Raw genomic sequence first — 17473 nt, forward strand, 5'->3', positions numbered from 1 at the left:
CCAGCCCTCCTCAGGACTCCTCAGGTCTCTCAGTATAACCAGTCCTCCTCAGGACTCCTCAGGTCTCTCAGTATAACCAGTCCTCCTCAGGACTCTTGCCAACTTGGCTCCTGATCACTTCTCGTGGCATTTTGCAGCTGTGGCCCTTGCTGGGGCTGCAGATTGAGGTTCCTGCACTAGGGACTTCAAACTAAGCAGTGACTTTGTGCTTGTGGTTCTATCATAAGTGTGGCTGCAGTTCCTTATGCTTGTGGCTTTTCTTGTACTGAAGTTCCTATGAAATATCACTTTGAATCTGAAGATCAACATGATTTTCAGCAACCATGTTGTTTTCTAGAAACTTCAAATTTTAAGTGCCTTCTGGCGACTAGGCAGCAGGAACTAAGTTGAACCATTAGCCACTTTCACTTGAGTGACAGACAGGAGAAAGAGTTGTTCCTTGGTGGAAACAACCTTGAGGTTTCTGACTTGGTTTCCACTATTCCCCTGTGACTGAGCAAGCAAGGGCATTCCATCCACTTGTCAGGGTTCTCAGATACGGAATAAGTAGGAGTCACCTGAGAGATGGCCAAAGAGACCTCAGTAGTAGGGTCATGTGCCAAGCCTCCAGAGAGAAGGAGCGAGGTAAGTTAGGTCTCCAGTGTTCTGTGCAGGTCACTGTCAAGCTCTGGGTATGGTATTGAATTAGGAATCTGTGATTATAGCGAGAGTGTTTCTAGGACCTGCTGGAAGACTGCCCTCTCATTCCTCCTACTGGCCTGAAGGCCTGTGTGGTTGAGAAGGGAACCTGCCACAACCTGTGGCTCCAGCTGGCCATGCTCATGACAAAATGCAATGCACATCCCTCCTCATGACTCAGCCCTCAGCTCACTTCAGGCCATAACCTTGGTCTAAAGCATCTTCAACATTTTTCTATTTGTTTTCTGAATTTAAAAAATCCATGTATGCCAGGCAGTGGTGGTACACACCTTTAACCCCAGCACTTGGGAGGCAGAGGCAGGAGGATTTCTGAGTTCGAGGCCAGCCTGGTCTACAGAGTGCGTTCCAGGACAGCCAGCTACACAGAGAAACCCTGTCTCCAAAAAAAAAAAAACAAAAACATGTGAGTGGTTTATGTGTGTGTGTGTGTGTGTGTGTGTGTGTGTGTGTGTGTGNGAGAGAGAGAGAGAGAGAGAGAGAGAGAGAGAGAGAGAGAGAGAGAGAGAGAGAGAGAGAGAACACAAAGTGGGAAGCTCTGTAACGTGAAAGGAAGGCTGTCAAAATCAGGACAGGACACAGGGGCAGGAACATCAGGACAAGTTACCAGCCAGCGTGGGCTACGTAGTGAAACTAGTCTCAAACGACCACAGAAAAAGTGGGAGAGAGCCACCAGGATGAAACAGGAGTCCGGGTTAGGTACAGTAAGTAGCACGCGTTCACCCCAGCACTCTGGAGGCAGACACAGGTGGGTCTCAGTGAGTTTGAGGCCAGCCTAGTCTGCATAGCATGTTCCAAGCAAAAAAGCAGAATGGTAGTGTGTGCCCATTCCTGGAGTACAGAATGGTAGTGTGTGCCCGTCCCTGGAGTACAGAATGGTAGTGTGTGCCCATTCCTGGAGTACAGAATGGTAGTATGTACCCATCCCTGGAGTACAGAATGGTAGTGTGTGCCCATCCCTGGAGTACAGCATGGTAGTGTGTGCCCGTCCCTGGAGTACAGCCTGTGGTTGGTTTCTAAGCACCCATGACCAGGGCTTGATGCTGGTCAAGACATGGACTTTGCAGTGGGCCGAGTCTGGGTGCTGATACATGCCATTTGCCTTCCCCTGGCCTCCTTTTCCACCCCAGCACATTATCTCAACTGTACTGCCAGTGCTGAGGGGCAGGAGACTTGATGAAATGAGCTTTGCTCTCGGGTTTTATATCTGATTTTGTTTTCCAAGGAAGCTGTGTACTGTGTCTGAGCACGTCATGATCAGGATGTGCTAACAGATGGAGCCCTCAGTTGGAGATCCACACTCTTCACCAGCTCTCCAGACCCCTCCCTTTTGGTGACTTGGGAGAAGGTTCCTAAGCCTTGATTTCCTGGGGATTAAAATGAATCCATAAATACTTTCTTCACAGAATTGTTAACAAGGTAAGATGAGGAACCATGCAAGACTATGAAGAATGTATGAACAACCCACGGTTAGGTTTATCCGGTTGTTTCTGGGCTGTCTTGCCAGAGGTGGAATCTATGTCTTGCGCATGTCTATAACCCAGCTGAGCATGACCGTTGGTTAATGTGGTTTCTGTTCATGGGAAGGCTCTTTCTTAGCTGATAGAGTCTATGCTGTCTCTTCAGCTCTGTATTTCCCTCCCCCACCCCCACCCCCACCCCAAACTAAAGCAGAAAGAGGGAAAACTTAGCCACTGGTGTGTGTTGTCTTTTGCTTGCGACAGCCCTTTTTACATGTGGTTCATTGAATTCCTGGACTTTGGGTTCATGGTTGGTTGGCATGTGTTTTGTAGGGTAGGGACAGGGCTGGGGTAGGGGTGGAAATGAGGTGGGGATACTCCACACCAAGGTTTCTTGGCCCCCATGCTTGACAGTCCCATGTGGGAGAGGGACATCCATGGCTCCTGTTTATGAGCATCACTCTCTCCCGTTGTAGGACTCCAAATGTCCTCAGATATTGCCAGATATTTCCTGAGGGGCAGAATCCCTGTGAAGAAGCTCTGCTCTAAGGCAGCAGTGGGTTCAGAAGAGGCAGTTTTTAAAATCTCATGATGAATTGTTTAATACTTGGTGACAGCCTAAGATGTGATGGCTGACAACATTTAGGAGCCACCTGGAGCCCACTCTGCCCCAAAGAGAGCCACTTTGGCAGAGGTGGGTTCCTGTGATAGAAGAGAAGGACAGACCTGCAAGGGAAGGTAGCAGCAGGCTGGTGCTGAACAATGAGCCCCTACTGTGAGAAACAGAGAAAGCCTGTGCAAGCATCTGCCGCACCTCTGTCCCGGCTGCCTGTGGAGAAGCGGGTGGCTCCCGGACCCTTCTCTAATTGCTGGCTGTGTCAGAGATCCCCCCCCCCCCAGCCTCATCACGTGGCTCGGGGCCTCTGTGTCCAGGAGGGTTTAAGTAGCAAGATGAGACAGAAACTGACCTGCCTGAGGCCACATGTGCCTCTCTAGTGCAGTCCTAGGTTTGAGGCAATCGATAACACCGTGCACCAAGACCTTAGCCCCCATGGCTCTGCCCTAGGAGTTCAAGGCCTATGAGTAGAAATAGTGCCACAGCACCAGCTGTCTCTCCACAGTTGCTGGAGACCCACGGCTGCCCTGGGTAACAGTGATAGGGGCCTCATTGCCAAGACACCAACCTCATCAGTCACCAACCAGCACTGTTAGCATACATCACATTGAGAGGATCTGAATATAAATCAGGAGAGTAATTAGAATGTCAAAAGACAGTAAGGGAACTGGTAATCCAGGGTAGAAATTAAGGTTGTGTGTGATAGCATTGGTCTTTAATCCCAATACAGAGATGCAGAGGCATGAAGATTTTGGAATGCAAGGCCAGCCTGGTGTACACAGTGAGATCAAGGCCAGCCTGGTGTACATCTCACAGAGAAACTTCCTGAGGACATCTTGATCACTATGTCTTCCACCTGGCAACTCAACAGAAATGGAGTTCTGGCCTGTTTTCTTCCGAGAATTTTTTTAAAGAGGGAATTGTGGGCCAAGGAAGTGTATAGGAACTAGAAGCATCGTGGTCAGCCCGCTCAGAGCAGTGTCTTACTGCTGTCATCTACTCTGTGGCTACACTGCTGCCACGGGAGGCAGAGCTGTCCTGGCCGGGTCACTGTTTCTGCCAGCAGCAAACGTACCCTTTTCAGCAGAGACCTGAGTGGTGCTGTTACTCTTCCTGACTTCAGAACCAGTTTGAAAGGTGTCACTGCTGAGTGTAAAGTCTTGGAAGAGAAAGCCATAACTGTCTAGATCCAATGCAGGTCTCATGTCTGCTTTGGTTCTCTTGACTGGCACTAAGCCTTTAATGGTATTAACATCATCGGATGAAGCTCTGTGTGGGGGTTGCGGGGAGCTGAGGCTCTGCCTAGATCACAGGAACGGTTCGAACCCAGGTGAGGTGAGTGTCCTGCTCACTTTGTGGTGGATGTCTGTCACCACCCTGGGCCCTCACTGTACACTCTGTTTGCATGCTAGTGTGGTAGGTGCAGCAGCTGAAACACCACGCAGTGTGGCACCACAGACAGAGTGACAGACACATGCCCCTCTTTCGTGTCTGTGTGTGTATTCTTGTGATGGGGTTGGGTCAGCCTCAGGTGTTGACCCTCAGGAGTCCTCCATTTTGTTTGTAAGACAGGGTCTCTCCCCTGTTAGGCTAGGCTGGCAGCCAGCAAGCCTGTCTCTGTCTTTGTAGTTGCTGGAATTACAGGCTCACTGTTCCTCATATTTGCAAGGCAAGAGCTTTACTCCTTCAGCTGCCTTCGCAGTCTCCACGCGTCAGTCCTAGTACTGGCTGGAATTTACTGACACGTCTGTACAGCAGCAGCTGAAGTAAGGTCTAATTCCCTTTACTAGAGAAGACTGTCTTGAGTTCCAGTCCTCTGAGAACAGCGAGCAGTGAGGGCGAGGCGAGGAGGAGCGGCAGAGTAACCCAGATGCCGAAAGTTCTGTGGCTCACGCACCCTAGCTGACAGTTCTTAGCTGGCAGTGCTGTCAGCCTGTAGTCCTGCAAGAGCTGTGCCTCTCACCATCAGTGAACCCTGTTTAAAGCAAGTAAATCTAATTTAAGCACACAAATTGAAAAAGCGGGGTTGTTTATTGCAGTGTAGACTTATTAACTTATAAAAGCCCCAAGCCTTCGTCTTTCTGTTTACAGATATAAAATGAAACTCCAAATGAGGTTTAATGGGCTTCCCAGATCATGTTCCCTGTACAGATTTTTTTTTTTCCTTTAGTAGTAAATTTCAAAATCAAAAGGACTGAGAAAGAAAGGGGCTTCCTGTCATAAATAGGATGGGTGGTATTCTTCAAAGCATTTTATAGCTTCCAACTGTGCATTATAATTTCAAAGTCCTTGAAAGCATTCTCCGTTTGCAGCAGCGCTGTCCATTCAGAAGCCGGCTGCAGGCAGACACTGCACTTGGAGGCCACTGGGATCAGTGGCTTAATGTCTTGCTTTCACCAGCTCGCCACAGAACCCTGCAGCATTGCCACCTAGGGACACAGCAGCCAGCTTGGTCTACCTGTTGGCCTGCCTCAACACTGGTTCTGCAACAAAGCTAAAGGATTCTATTTGATATTGACTTTCTAACTTACAAACATGACGTGAGGATTTAAGTTGCTGTATCTGTCCGTAGACACTGAGATCCCAGGTTTTTCTAATAGTTATATATGGAAGTTTGAAAAACACAAAGAATGAGCCAACATGCAGTAGTTGCATGTTGAGCTGCAACCATAGCACTGGGGGAGGGGGGTATCAGTGGCTGACTCCTTGTTGCAACTTCATGTAAAACACTGGCATAGGTGTATGCTAGGCAGCTGTTAGTCCAGCAAATGCCTCAGATAATCAGCTTGTAAAGGAAACAGGTTGCTTTTGGCTCAGGCTATGGTTCCAGCCCCTGAGTGGTTAGCCCCATGACTCTGGGCCTGTGGTGGGAGCATAAAGCAGGGCAGACCATGCCTACAGCCAGGAACCTTCTGCTCTTGCTGGCTGCACTCATTCTCTCTGCACTGGCATCACCCTACATGCCTGGCCCCCCAGCACTGGACCAGCCCCTGTACTGTTCCCACAGACCAGTGAGACACAGGATCTCCCCTTTAATAACCCTCAGAATGAATGTTGAGACTGGAATTGGAACTGCAGAGACAGCAATAGGACTTGGGGGTTGGGACCAGCACTCAGGGCCACCCTGCATGTCATGCTGGGTTCATCCCAAGGTTTCAGGGGCTCCCACCTGGATGTCCGTCGACATGGTAGGTTTGGGGAAGAAATACTTGGCTAGCAATGTATGACCTAGGTCAGTACACCCCATAGTCTGTTCTGTAAACAATGGTTTAAGTAAGGAGCCGTGTCTGCTCTGTTCTTCAGGGACAAAACCAAAAAAAGGCCAGAGGACCAGTGGTACCCTGCATCTGGACTTGAACAGAAAGACTGTGTCAGGCCCTATGGTCAGAGCAGAGGGATGCTGGCACTGTTGTCCCCTGGGTTGGGAGGAGAGCTAGGCTAGGTATCAGCTGTTTCCAGAAGAGATCCTGATGGTGGTCAGGTTCGGAGCCCTGAATTTGAGGCACATTTCAGGAGTAGGAGCGGCCTTCTAAGCAGCAGTGCTTTAAGACTGTAGACATCAGAAGAGCAGGGTCCCTCTGTGGTGTTTCCAAGTGAAGAGTCTTTCGGCTCAGAGGGAGCTTCTGGTTCACAGTAACCTTGTACATGGGACAGAATTGCCACATAGCTGGGGTTGGTGTGAGTCCAAGTGAGTCCTCTGTACAAATGGTCTTGGAAATTCCCAGAATTGTGCCCCTGGATGTACTTCCCAGAGGTGGTGTGAGCACCCCAAGGTCTCGTCTCTTCCTCCAGCAGTCATCCGGTCCCCATACTCTCTTCTGCAACCAGGACTCAATGGCCAGGGCTGGCTGGTCTTGAGCTGTGTGGTCCCCTTCTCTCTCCTGGATCCCACCTTGCTCACAGCCATCACCTGGGATGAGAAAGTCACCTTGTCGGTCCTGCCCTGTCATCTGAGCACACATTCCCAGGTGTTACCTGTCTCCAAAGTCTCACAGATTCAATAGTCAACTTTGGTAGTAGATGAGAAAATGTCAGAAGATTTACTATGCAGAGTCTCCTGAAGTATCTATAGTCTCTCAGGCATGCGCCCCCCCCCCCCCCCCCCCCCCCCCCTTTCTTTCCCCCCCCCCCCCCCCACCTCCTAAGACCACACTCTTCTGGCCATTTGGTCAATTTTCCACAAAATAGCAGACCACAACATTTATTTGCTATGTTAACTACTAGCATTAAAACAATAATAAAAACTCAGTGTGTGGCATATAATTGCATATAGGAAAATGTTGAAAAAATAACTTACCTGTGTATGTACATGTTTGCATATGCCCTGGCATAAGCTATGTGTGTATGTGTGCCTGGTGGAACTCCTCTGGCTCTCCCTTCCTACCCCTACTGTTTTGGGACTGGTTGAGTCACAGCCCATGTTTGTCTGGCTGACTATGGTCCCAGGACTCTCAGACCTATTGCCACAGCACATCCTGGTGGCAGTCCCATTGTAAGACCCAGTGCTGTTATGTGAATTACCTGGCAGGTTTAGTTGTCTGGCCTCAGATGCAGTTCTGACATGAAAGCTCATGCAGGCCTCTCCTCCATGTGCTCTTCCTCTCATCTATACCCAACCCATCGAGCACAAGGAGCACTGCTCACACTGGTCCCTGTATTGGTGCAGGCCCTGAAGGCTCGCAGAGTTCTGGAATCCATTTCTGGTGGTACAACTAGCACCTCTGTGTAAAAACCCACATTCTAAACAGAGCATCCTGGAAAATAGTTTTTCTAAGATTTTTCGGAGTGTGTTTGTATGTGTCTGTCTGTCTGTCTGTCTGCCTCTCTCTCTCTCTCTCTCTCTCTCTCTGTGTGTGTGTGTTTGAGGTGGAATCTTACTATGTAGTCCTGTGTGGCCTGAAATAATCTATGTAGACTAAACTAGCCTCAAACTTGAAAAGATGTGTCTGCCTCTGCCTCATGACTATAGGAATTAGAGGCATGCACCATATGCAACTTTTTGTTACACACCTATGTATCACACCTATGTATCACATAAGAATCAACTTACGGCAGCTAGGAAGTCTCTGGTAACCCAGCTTTTCTCTCCATGCCACACTAAGGACTGTCTGCTCTCTGTAGTTTGAGCTCAGAAGAAAAGAGAGAGCAAGTTGTTGGCAGTCATGTGTCTAGCCAGAGCACAGAGGCAGGAGCCACTCAACTTCATCTCCAGGAATGACTCTGAATTGGCCTTTCCCTGCCTACCTACTCAGGCTTCCACCCTTCCCTTGGCCTCTGTCATCTTGGTCTGGCCTGACCATCTGGGTGCTATTTCAGATTAAGCATTTACTAACTCCAGACTTGCTGGGGATTCCTAGCAAAAGCTTGAGATGACCTGAATTTTAGTTGCTGTTTAAATCATTAAATTTCAACTCCACTAAAGTGTAGTTTTCCAAGTGTGGTGGGTCACGCCTATAATCCCAGAACTTGGGAGGCAGCCTTGAGCTACACTGAAAATTCTAGATCAACCTGAGCTAAATAGCAAAACTATGTCTAAGAGAACCCAAGAAAAGTGCAGCTAGATCATATGGAGCACACACATAAACACAAATGCTAAAAATAAAAGAACAGTTGAAAAACCGAAGGAAGGAAAATCAATAAATTCAACTAGAACCATTCAGAAATCCAAGCAAAATCACCATGGCCGCAGTCAAGATGACTCTGCTGAAAACTCTTGCAGTTTAGTCAAGAGCTAATCTTCCTGACACCCAAAACATCCTACAGACAAATGGGGGTGGGATTTGGAGGGAGCAAGTTATCCAGTAAGAAGGTAAAGGTTTGCTAACCAGACTGAGAAAGAGAGGTTTCACCTTCTAAGATGGAGGCTGTCCTCACAAGGTTCCTCCCTGGGGCTCCGGTTCTATGTCCCTGTTGGCTGGCAGCTCCTTTACAGCTGGTTGGTGTGACAGTGTCTTCTGTCCATCCACTTTTCCATAGCCCTGCTCTGGGTTATATGGTGATGTAGGTTGTCTTCTGCCTTCTCTGTTACAGGCACCAATCCCTCTGAGTGTTGAGGCTCAGCTTGCGGAGGAGTATTGAGTCCCTGCCAGTGTCAGTCAAGGTGTCCCCTCTGAGAGGCACCAAAGTCTGTGATCTGGAGGAAGGCAGGGGTAGCAGGTGTTAACCTTGTTCTATGAGGGGATGGGTTGTGGGTGCTTGCGAGTTTGGAAGAGAAAACTAAGATAATCTTTGTTGCCCTGAGAACTAAAAAGAAAACTAAAAGTGCTTGCGTGAATGGAGACTGGGGTGCAGCATTTCTGTGGTGTCGTTTAAACATCCTGTCTTTGGAATACTGAAATGCATGTAGCCCTTTCTGATGAAAAGGCTGTTTTGTCCTGCTCTCTGTGGGGTGGGGGATACAGTCTGTCCTTCCTGGATTCCATGTTAGCTAGCCTTCAGGGGTCAGAAGATCGGCTCTCTCATTAGTCACGACAATAAAGCGTTTCTAACTGTAAGAGAAGTGGAAACGCTGACTTCATGTTGTGAAAGAGCCTCTGTGACATGGCCTCCTGAACCTTCACATATCCCAGCAGGGCTGCTGGAGCCTCCTGCCCCCACCCGCTGGGGCCTTTTGCTAATCACAAACGGATCCTGGAGTATATGCTCTGTTTCTTCTCTGTGTGTAAATAAGAGGAAAGCATAGAAAAGGAAATGAGGGACTAGAGATGTAGCTCAGTGGGTAGAAGTGCTTGCCTAGCGTGCATAAAGAAGCCCTGGGCTTGATAAACTGCTACATAACCAGACATGGCTCTGCACACTTGTAATGCTGCCACCTGGAAAGTGGAGGCAGGAAGTGCAAAAGTCCAAGATCATCTTTGGCCGTGCATCAAATTCAAGGTCAGCTCGGGCTGCGTGAGACCCTGACTTGGGTGTAGGGGAGCTACTTGGGGAAGTCATTTCTGTCTGGCTTCTCGTTTCCCCTGCCCTCGTAGCTGATCCTAGGCCCCAGGCTAACAGACTACCTGCCTTTCTTCTGTCCCCTGGAATCAGAGACATCCTGACTACATACATGTACTGTGGACTGTCCAGCAATCGATGGTGTGAAAGCCGCCCTTCCTCTGAAGAACTCTCTCTGCCTGATCTGTCCTCAGAGCCCGACCATGCTGTTCTCCATCTGTGGCATTAATAACTCTTACCCAAAGAGCAGTTAGTCTCACTGTTTCACCCCAAGCCTTAATCCTGCAGCTTTCTAAAGCCCTCTACTCTCAAAATAAAATCTGAAATGTAACTTGGACTTTTAGAATGAAAAAAGTCATAGCAGCAAAACAGTTCGGCCAGGTCCGGCCCAGCTCTTGTATTAAAAGTGGGTCAGCCAGGTCCTGCACTAAAGGTCCTCAGAATATGTTGGACACAGCTCTCGTAGATGTGCCATTATTAAAAGTGGGTGCAGGTATCTTGCTGTTTTGCAGTTGAGAAAAGTGAGGTTCTTTCTCTGGACCTGACTGAGCAAGTGGCAAAGCAGTAGACCCCGTGTGACTGTCATACCAGGGTCTCCTGGCTAGTGCTCATTCTCAGAGCTCACAAACAAAAGGTTCTGTTGCCACTTTGTGGGTGTGGCTAGGCCATTGGAAAGACCTTGAATTAGGAGGAAAGGGAGAGGGGCAGACCCCACCACCACCAGATGCCCATTGTCTTGGTGCTGCCCCCTGGTTCTGTCTGGTGAGCACAGGAGAGCTAATTCTTTATGGTTTCCTAGGGGCTCCCCCACCTCCATCCCCAGTCCTGTGGATTGTTAAATTCTAGAAGTCTTGTATAGTAATGTGGTTTGCAGGGGGCCTAGCCAAAATGTCGGCATTTATTCCGAACTGCAAATAGATCAAAGGCAATAAAAACAAGGAGAACATGAAGAGATTTTAAATTTTACTGGCTGATACTAAAGCAGTGATATAGCATCCATTGATTGGCTGGCTGCTTTCTGGGTAGAGTTCAGACAGCTTGCTGGCAACAGGTGTGCAATTGTACTCTGAGAACCAAACAGGCAGAAGTGCCTGTTTTTAAAAAAAAAAAAAAAAAAATCAATGTGAGGGCTGGAGAGATGACTCAGTGGTTAGGAGCATGACTACTCTTCCAAAGGTCCTGAGTTCAATTCCCAGCAACCACATGGTGGCTCACAACCATCTGTAATGGGATCTGATGCCCTCTTCTGCTGTGTCTGAAGACAGTGACAGTGAAGTCATATACATAAAATAAATACTTTTTCTTTTAATGCCTCAACACAGAGAGATGGCACTGCAAGGCCCTTGTGGCTGGTGGCTTTACCGCTGTCTCACAGGCAGTGGGTGCCTGTAAGAGGCAGGGCAAGAGGGCCCTGGCAAGTTCCTGCAGGCAAACCTTTAAGACTGTCTTTGAAAAGAGCATGGCCTTTCTACTAGGTGCATGTGGCGCATATGAGTGGACTCTCAGCAGGAGCTGGCAGCTCAAGAGCAGCCTGCTGGAGCCTCTCCACGAATCTCAGCAGAGGTAGGGACCCACCCAGGCGAATCTCAGCAGAGGTAGGGACAGTCCTTGTACTCAGGAGTTCCAGCCTCGATTTTAGGAAGAAATGAAATGCAACTGCTCGTTCAGCCACACTGCCTGCATAAGTGCCCGTGCTTTGGTGAAATTGCAGCACAGTCACTCTTTATCTTCACACACTCCTGGCAGAGGAGCATTGCTTACCAGGTTTCCCGTTGTGTTTCCCCAGGTTCGCCATCGATGGTGTGAACTGGTTATTAAGCACAAGTACACAAAGGCATACGATCAGGTGGAGAGGTTCCTACAGGAGGACCAGGTGAGTGTGATCTTCCAAGAGATAGAAACTGGCCACCATTACCAGTCCCATGTTCTCCACATCCCTGTCAGAACAAATATCTGAAGGAGTTTCAAAAACTTTGAAGGGCTAGTTAGCATCTGAAGATCACTGGCAGCTGTGAGCTGATGCCCTCAGTGTCCTCACAGAACCCCGTCCTCTGTCCTGGCTGTGGACGGAATGTGGCATTAGGTGAGGCTTACCCTAGAACTCTCAGTCCAAGGCCATTGCTTAGCAACACCATGGGTCCATCCAGCTTGTAAGGCGTAGGCTCTAATTGCAAGTGCAGCACAGCACATGTGTGAATCACCTGGGAAACCCTTGGGTCACCTGTTGGGAATTCATACCATGTCACATGCCCATGCCAGGCACTGAGTAGCCTGTGTATTCCCTCCTTTTAAGAATGTCCTAGGAAGCAGTCTCCTGCCTCAAATATCAGGCTCTCTTGCTCTCTCTCTCTCTCTCTCTCTCTCTCTCTGTCTGTGTGTGTGTGTACATGTGTGTGTGTGTAACCTCATGTGCCACCTCTCTAGTTTGTGGCACGTTTTGGGGTCATCCTTCAGGGTGCCGCCTCTGATGTTTTGTACCTCATGACATGTCTCCACATGACCTCCCCCATGTTCTGTCCCACTCCCAACCCCAGCCGGTGCCTCTGGCCAGTCTTTGTGCATACTGTGGGCTGATGGGCTAGAGCCACTTTGAGTGGGATGGAAAGTGGGGGTATGGTGGACAAAAGGACTTTTGACAGAGTCAAAGTGAGGGCTAGTTTTTCCCATAAAGCAAAGGATGTGACTTTTTTGCAGCAGAAATGTCACATTTGCACAATGGAGTAAGAATTGTTTGAGAAAGCAGACAGGAACAGAGCTAAGAGCAGCTCACTGGCATAGCCATGCTGTCTACTGTACAGGGACCTCCATGCCTCAGCCCCTGCAGGAAAGCACTTTGGAAGCCAACACTGAGTTTTTAATCCTATGCTGCCTCTGAAACACTTGAATTTGAAGCAGAATGTCACCCTTGAGAAACTCTATATAGAACAAGAAAGCAGGCAGAACTTGCAGAATGTAATTGGCTGTGTTTTAATGTTGGCACAGTGAGAATTCAAGCCTTTGTAGCATTGTTTTCAAAGCAGAAGAGCCAAGAGTCTGACATTTGGTGGCCGGGTTAGCCCAAAGTGACGGCGTCTGCCCTGCCTGCACTGCTGGCCATGTGGTCTCTGTGGCCTGCTAGGTGATGGACTTGGTAAGCAAGCTCATGCCAGCTACCCTTTAGGATACACTGGCCTGACAGACAAGGTTTTCCATAGTGACCATTTTGGGAGCTCTCTTCCTCTGCCCAGTGTATTCCTGACAATAGCCACCATGGGACAGCTTGCTACTCGGGCACCAGAGTCAGTTGACAGAATCAATAGAATTCTGTATTTCTGTTGTTTTTTTGAGACAAGGTGTCATTGTGTGACTCTGTGTGGCTTAGAACTTGCTATGTAGACCAGGCCGGTCTTGAATTCACAGAGATCGGCCTATTCGTCCTCCCAGTGCTGGGATTAAAGGCCTGTGCTACCATGTTCAGCTTCCATAGAGTGTTGATAAGGACAATGGAGACAGAGTAGAAGGTGCAAGCTTCAGTTGGTCACCTGCACGGCAGCAGGCTCTCTGTCCTTTGTGCTTTTAGACCAGCTTGTGTAAAGCAATACAAACAAGTCCCCATAAACATGTCCAGCGTCTTACACCTTTCCCATTCTTCTCTGGCCTCCACGGTCTGTAGGCCATGGGCATATACCTGTATGGGGAGCTGATGGTGAGTGAGGATGCCGGACTGCAGCAGCTAGCCTACAGGTGCTTCGAGCTGGCAAAGGAACACATGGACAGAGCGTCAGCCCAGGTGGTGACTGAAATGCTGTTCTAAAGAGGTAATTCTCTCTTTCCATTCTCCTAACCATCCACGGCAATTGGTAAGCCACGTGATTAGCCATGACCACCACAGCACCAGAGGGCTGCCAAATGGTCTTGGGGAGTAAGCAGGGTGGGTCCTCAAGAACAGGAAGGCTCAGGATCTCTGGAGTCCCCTCACCTGCTGGAAGCATGGGTGTAAAGCAGGTGTCCAGCTGAAGGAGCAACAGCCCTCTGGCACTGCTTTAGCCACCCTGGATTCTGCACAGGTCCATAGGCTCCAGGGTCAAGGTCAACACAGTGGTCCAAGGCCACATTGCTCCAGGCTTCAGCATGCAGGCATCTCTCCTAAAGGCTGTGTAAACCTTGGCCTCTTGTTCTCTGACCTGTAGAGTAGGCAACAGGTCTTCTCTGCCCCTCCACCCAAGTGACACTTGCATCCTAAGGGCAAGTCTGTTTCCATCTCGTGCTGGAACAGGATCTACCCTGGCTCTCAGAGTCCTTGGCTGGGATGTTACTCGCCTCCTCTGTAGCCAACTTGTTGACCAGTAATGTAGTTTAGCCACAAAGCATGGAGTTCTGAGACAGGGTGGGTTAGTGTGTTCTTTCAGTCATAAATCATCATCTCTACATCGTCCCAGTTATCACCATGGTGGTACATATGATGTTTACTTTTGTATGCTTTTTAAATTTTACATCTATCACTGTGTTACTACTGTTGTTCTCTAGGATTACTAATTAATGAATATTTAGAATTGTGTTGCTAATCTTAACCCATTGTCAGACATTAAATTTACATTTTCACATTTCACTTTTATAAAACCCACTTCTGTGTAATGTTTATTTATCTGAAGAACTGCACTTATGAAGGGAAAACATGTTATTAATGTATGACCATGTTCTTGCAGAAGAGCTGGGGACCGCCATAGTCAGGCAGAGGAGATAATGGGGTAGAGTAAGCAGGTACAGCCTGCTGAGCCCACACACCACAAGCTAGGAAGGTGGCCTGTGTGACTAGACAGTCAGTTGAAGCACCTCTTCACTGCCTCCTGCAGGCATTTCTCTAGAAACTTGTAAGCTGAGGGATTGTTGGTATGTGGTGGGTGAAGGTCACACAATAAAGCCACTATTCCCTCTTCAGGTCTCTTGGCCTTCACTTTGGAAAGCCATAGTCACACAGTGGTCTTAATGACTCTTCTAAGAGTATTTTTGCCCCCTGAACGAGCAAATCCTTAACTTGCTAGGTCCCCTATGAACTCTCTGCTGTGCCTCAGCTCATCCAACCAGATGCTTGGTCACAGGCGACCCAGAGAGATGCTCCCTCTCTACACACCACATCTGCTGTCAGAGATGAGCTTCCTATTCCAGGGGCCCAGAGACATTCCAACCCATTCAGAGTCTGCAATTTGAGATTAGGGTGTGTCCCCAGGGTTAAGGGCCACATGCTCAGAGCAAGGATGGTCCCTAAGGTCTGATAAGTGTGTCCTTTGTCTCCCAGTCCCCTATGCTCCTCTATACAGTGCAGCTAGCGCGCTGAAGGACAGCAGGCTGCACTGCTAGCGTGGTGGGCTCAGAGGCGGTATGGAGGACACTCAGCACATGTGGATGGGAGTGGTTGGGCATGGCGCTGCCCTCACCTGCTCTGGCTGCTTGGGTTCCTGGCATGCTGATTTGTGACTTGAGATTAAAATCACATTGCCAGGGATTACCACGCAACCATGACCTTGGCTGCTCCTGCAGAACCGTGGCTACTTTCTCTCTGCAGTTTGGAGAACAGAGGTGCCTTGTGGCTCTTTGGAAACAAAAGAAGCCAACAGCCTTCGAAGATGCTCACCAGCCCTTTAATTATGGCCGGCGATGACCTCTCTAACAAGGTGCAGAGCTTAGCTGATTGGTGAACAGTGATTGGTTTCCGCTTTGTTCACAGTGGCTAAGTTCTGCACCTGAAGAGAAGGTGAGATGGGGACAGTTAACTTGCAGCTGCCAGGGACAGGCCACTGCCTGGTGGTCACTCCAGAGGAAGAGAGACCAGCCTGCCTCAAGGCTGTGTTGTCAAGAGTGCAAACTGCGTGCTGACCACCCTTAAGTGTGTCTACAGGAAATACAGATCTACTGCTAATTAGTCCACTGTAATGTCAAGTGTATTGGGAGTCACCGAAAACTAAAACCAGATGCATCACAAAAGCTGAGCCAACCTTGTCTCTGCTGATGCCACCCGTGATGGAGTGGGGGGTGTGGTTCTGTTGTTCCTGCTGGGCGTGGTGAACTCTTTCTTGTATTTGCAGTCCAGGTCTCCATGTCTCCACAGTCGCTGGCAGGATGATGCCCAGGGCACGCCAGGAGGCACTGCCCAGCTGTGATTGGACCCGCCCTCCGGTGCCTACTGAGCTGATATCAGTTCTCATTTCACACACTGGCTCAGTTCAGCAGGAACAGGAGTCGAGCCCTTGAGCAAAAAGCCTACCCATCTGTAAGTGCCTGAGGCAGGCCTCCCACGGAGAAGAAGATGAAGGGCCTGAGTGTCTGGTACCAGACCCAACAGCAGTGGTATCCCTCTGTATATGCTCCCGAGGTGGGGATTTGTAGAGTCCAGAACTAACTTTGGAAAGTTTACATTCCCTAGAAGCAGGCAGAGCAGACACTGAGCATTGGCCACGTGGTTGGGGCAGAGCACGCCATGTCACCTGCTGCCTTGAGCAGTGAGAATGCCCTGTCTGAAGGGCTTTGTCATAGAGCCTCTCTGGGCTTCACAGCCCTGCATGGCCTGTGCCGTGACTGTGCACCCCAGGTCCAGGATTGTGAGGTGTGGCTCCCGTCTTGCCCCTGTCCTCCCATGAAAAGGTCAGAGAGGCTGGGAGGAACTCCTGTTGGAATGGCTGTGGTGACTGGGTCATAAGTTTTATTGCTGTTTCCTTCACAGGACAGATCACAGTGAGACTCTTTCATAGACCTTCTCCTAGCCCCGGTGGGGCCAGGACTGCACTGACCCTGGACATCAAAGGGAGGATTATGTGGCTGCGAAGGCCATCAGCCCACAGCAGTGGTTGGTCCGTCTTGGGCTTCCAGAGACTGGGCTCCTGTGGCATCTATAAAAGGCGGAGCCTCATAAACTGTTGCACCTGGCAGCTGCCTTTGTTCCCAGTCCTAGAGAGACTTGAGTCTACACACTGGAATTGAGCTGTGACTTTAAGGCAGTCATTCAATGAAGGACACCCTCCCCTTGGCAGATGGAGAGCCGGTTGCCTGCTTCCTGTGATGGCAAAAATGAGCTGCCATGCTCTGGGACTGCAGAATCACGTGACACCTCCTGTGGCTGGTCCCCAAGGATTCTGCAAAGCCCTTTTGATGTGTTCAGTCAACAGAGCATTCCTGTTTTTGAAAATGCAGGAGAGCCTAAGATGTCTTAATAAAGTGCCAGGTTTGCTAGCATTCCAGTTTGCTTCTGCATTTGATGCTCCTTAAAAGCAAAGAAAAACATGTGTCAGAACAGGCACTTTCCACACACAATATCCTTTCCTACCTCCAGGTAATGTTAATTCTGAGATGGTTGGAAGAAAAGGGAAATTAGTGTGGCTTGGGACTCTGCTCTCTTCCAAATGTGGAGTTTCAGCCAGCCTGGTACTAGCAGAGTCTCTGGTATTCCTTTCCTTTGAATATTAATGTACAGAACAAGCTCTAAGAAGCTTCCAGAGACTGTGCCATCGGTGCAGTCACGTGAGCCCAGACAAGGCTGAGCCGTGTGAAAAGGAACCAGAAGGAGCATTCTACTGGCTGGTCAGGCTTCTGCATCCAGACCTGCTGGGTGAGGAAGGCTTTAGGACAGACTGAGAGGAGCGTCCGCAGAGAACCATTGGTTTTCAGAGCCTGGGCTATAGCAATGACTGCATTTGGATGGTTGCAGGAGACTTGCAAATGGTTATCTGCTTTGTATACCACAATGGTACAAGTATCAACATGTGTTAATTCTACTTAATGTTACCCTGATTTC

General features: G+C 49.1%; 1 protein-coding gene across 5 annotated transcripts in view; it reads left to right on the forward strand.

The window, feature by feature from the left end:
- Aopep (aminopeptidase O (putative)) overlaps positions 1 to 16912 on the forward strand; it is a 310014-nt gene extending 293102 nt beyond the window's left edge. For 4 of the 5 annotated variants that reach the window (XR_003845375.1, XM_021215555.2, XM_029547340.1 and 1 more), the window contains 3 exons: positions 11495 to 11581; positions 13361 to 13505; positions 16406 to 16912. Coding sequence is in view for 4 of the 5 variants with exons in the window: in XM_021215555.2 (XP_021071214.1) it covers positions 11495 to 11581; positions 13361 to 13501 (228 nt within the window). In the remaining variant the exon portion in view is untranslated. Of the gene's footprint in view, positions 1 to 11494; positions 11582 to 13360; positions 13506 to 15250; positions 16035 to 16405 lie in introns of those variants that run through there. The other variant, XM_029547341.1, reaches the window with a different exon arrangement.
- The last annotated feature ends 561 nt before the right edge of the window (positions 16913 to 17473 follow it).

The sequence above is a fragment of the Mus pahari genome, chromosome 16, assembly GCF_900095145.1.
Source record: "Mus pahari chromosome 16, PAHARI_EIJ_v1.1, whole genome shotgun sequence".
Taxonomy (NCBI): domain Eukaryota; kingdom Metazoa; phylum Chordata; class Mammalia; order Rodentia; family Muridae; genus Mus; species Mus pahari.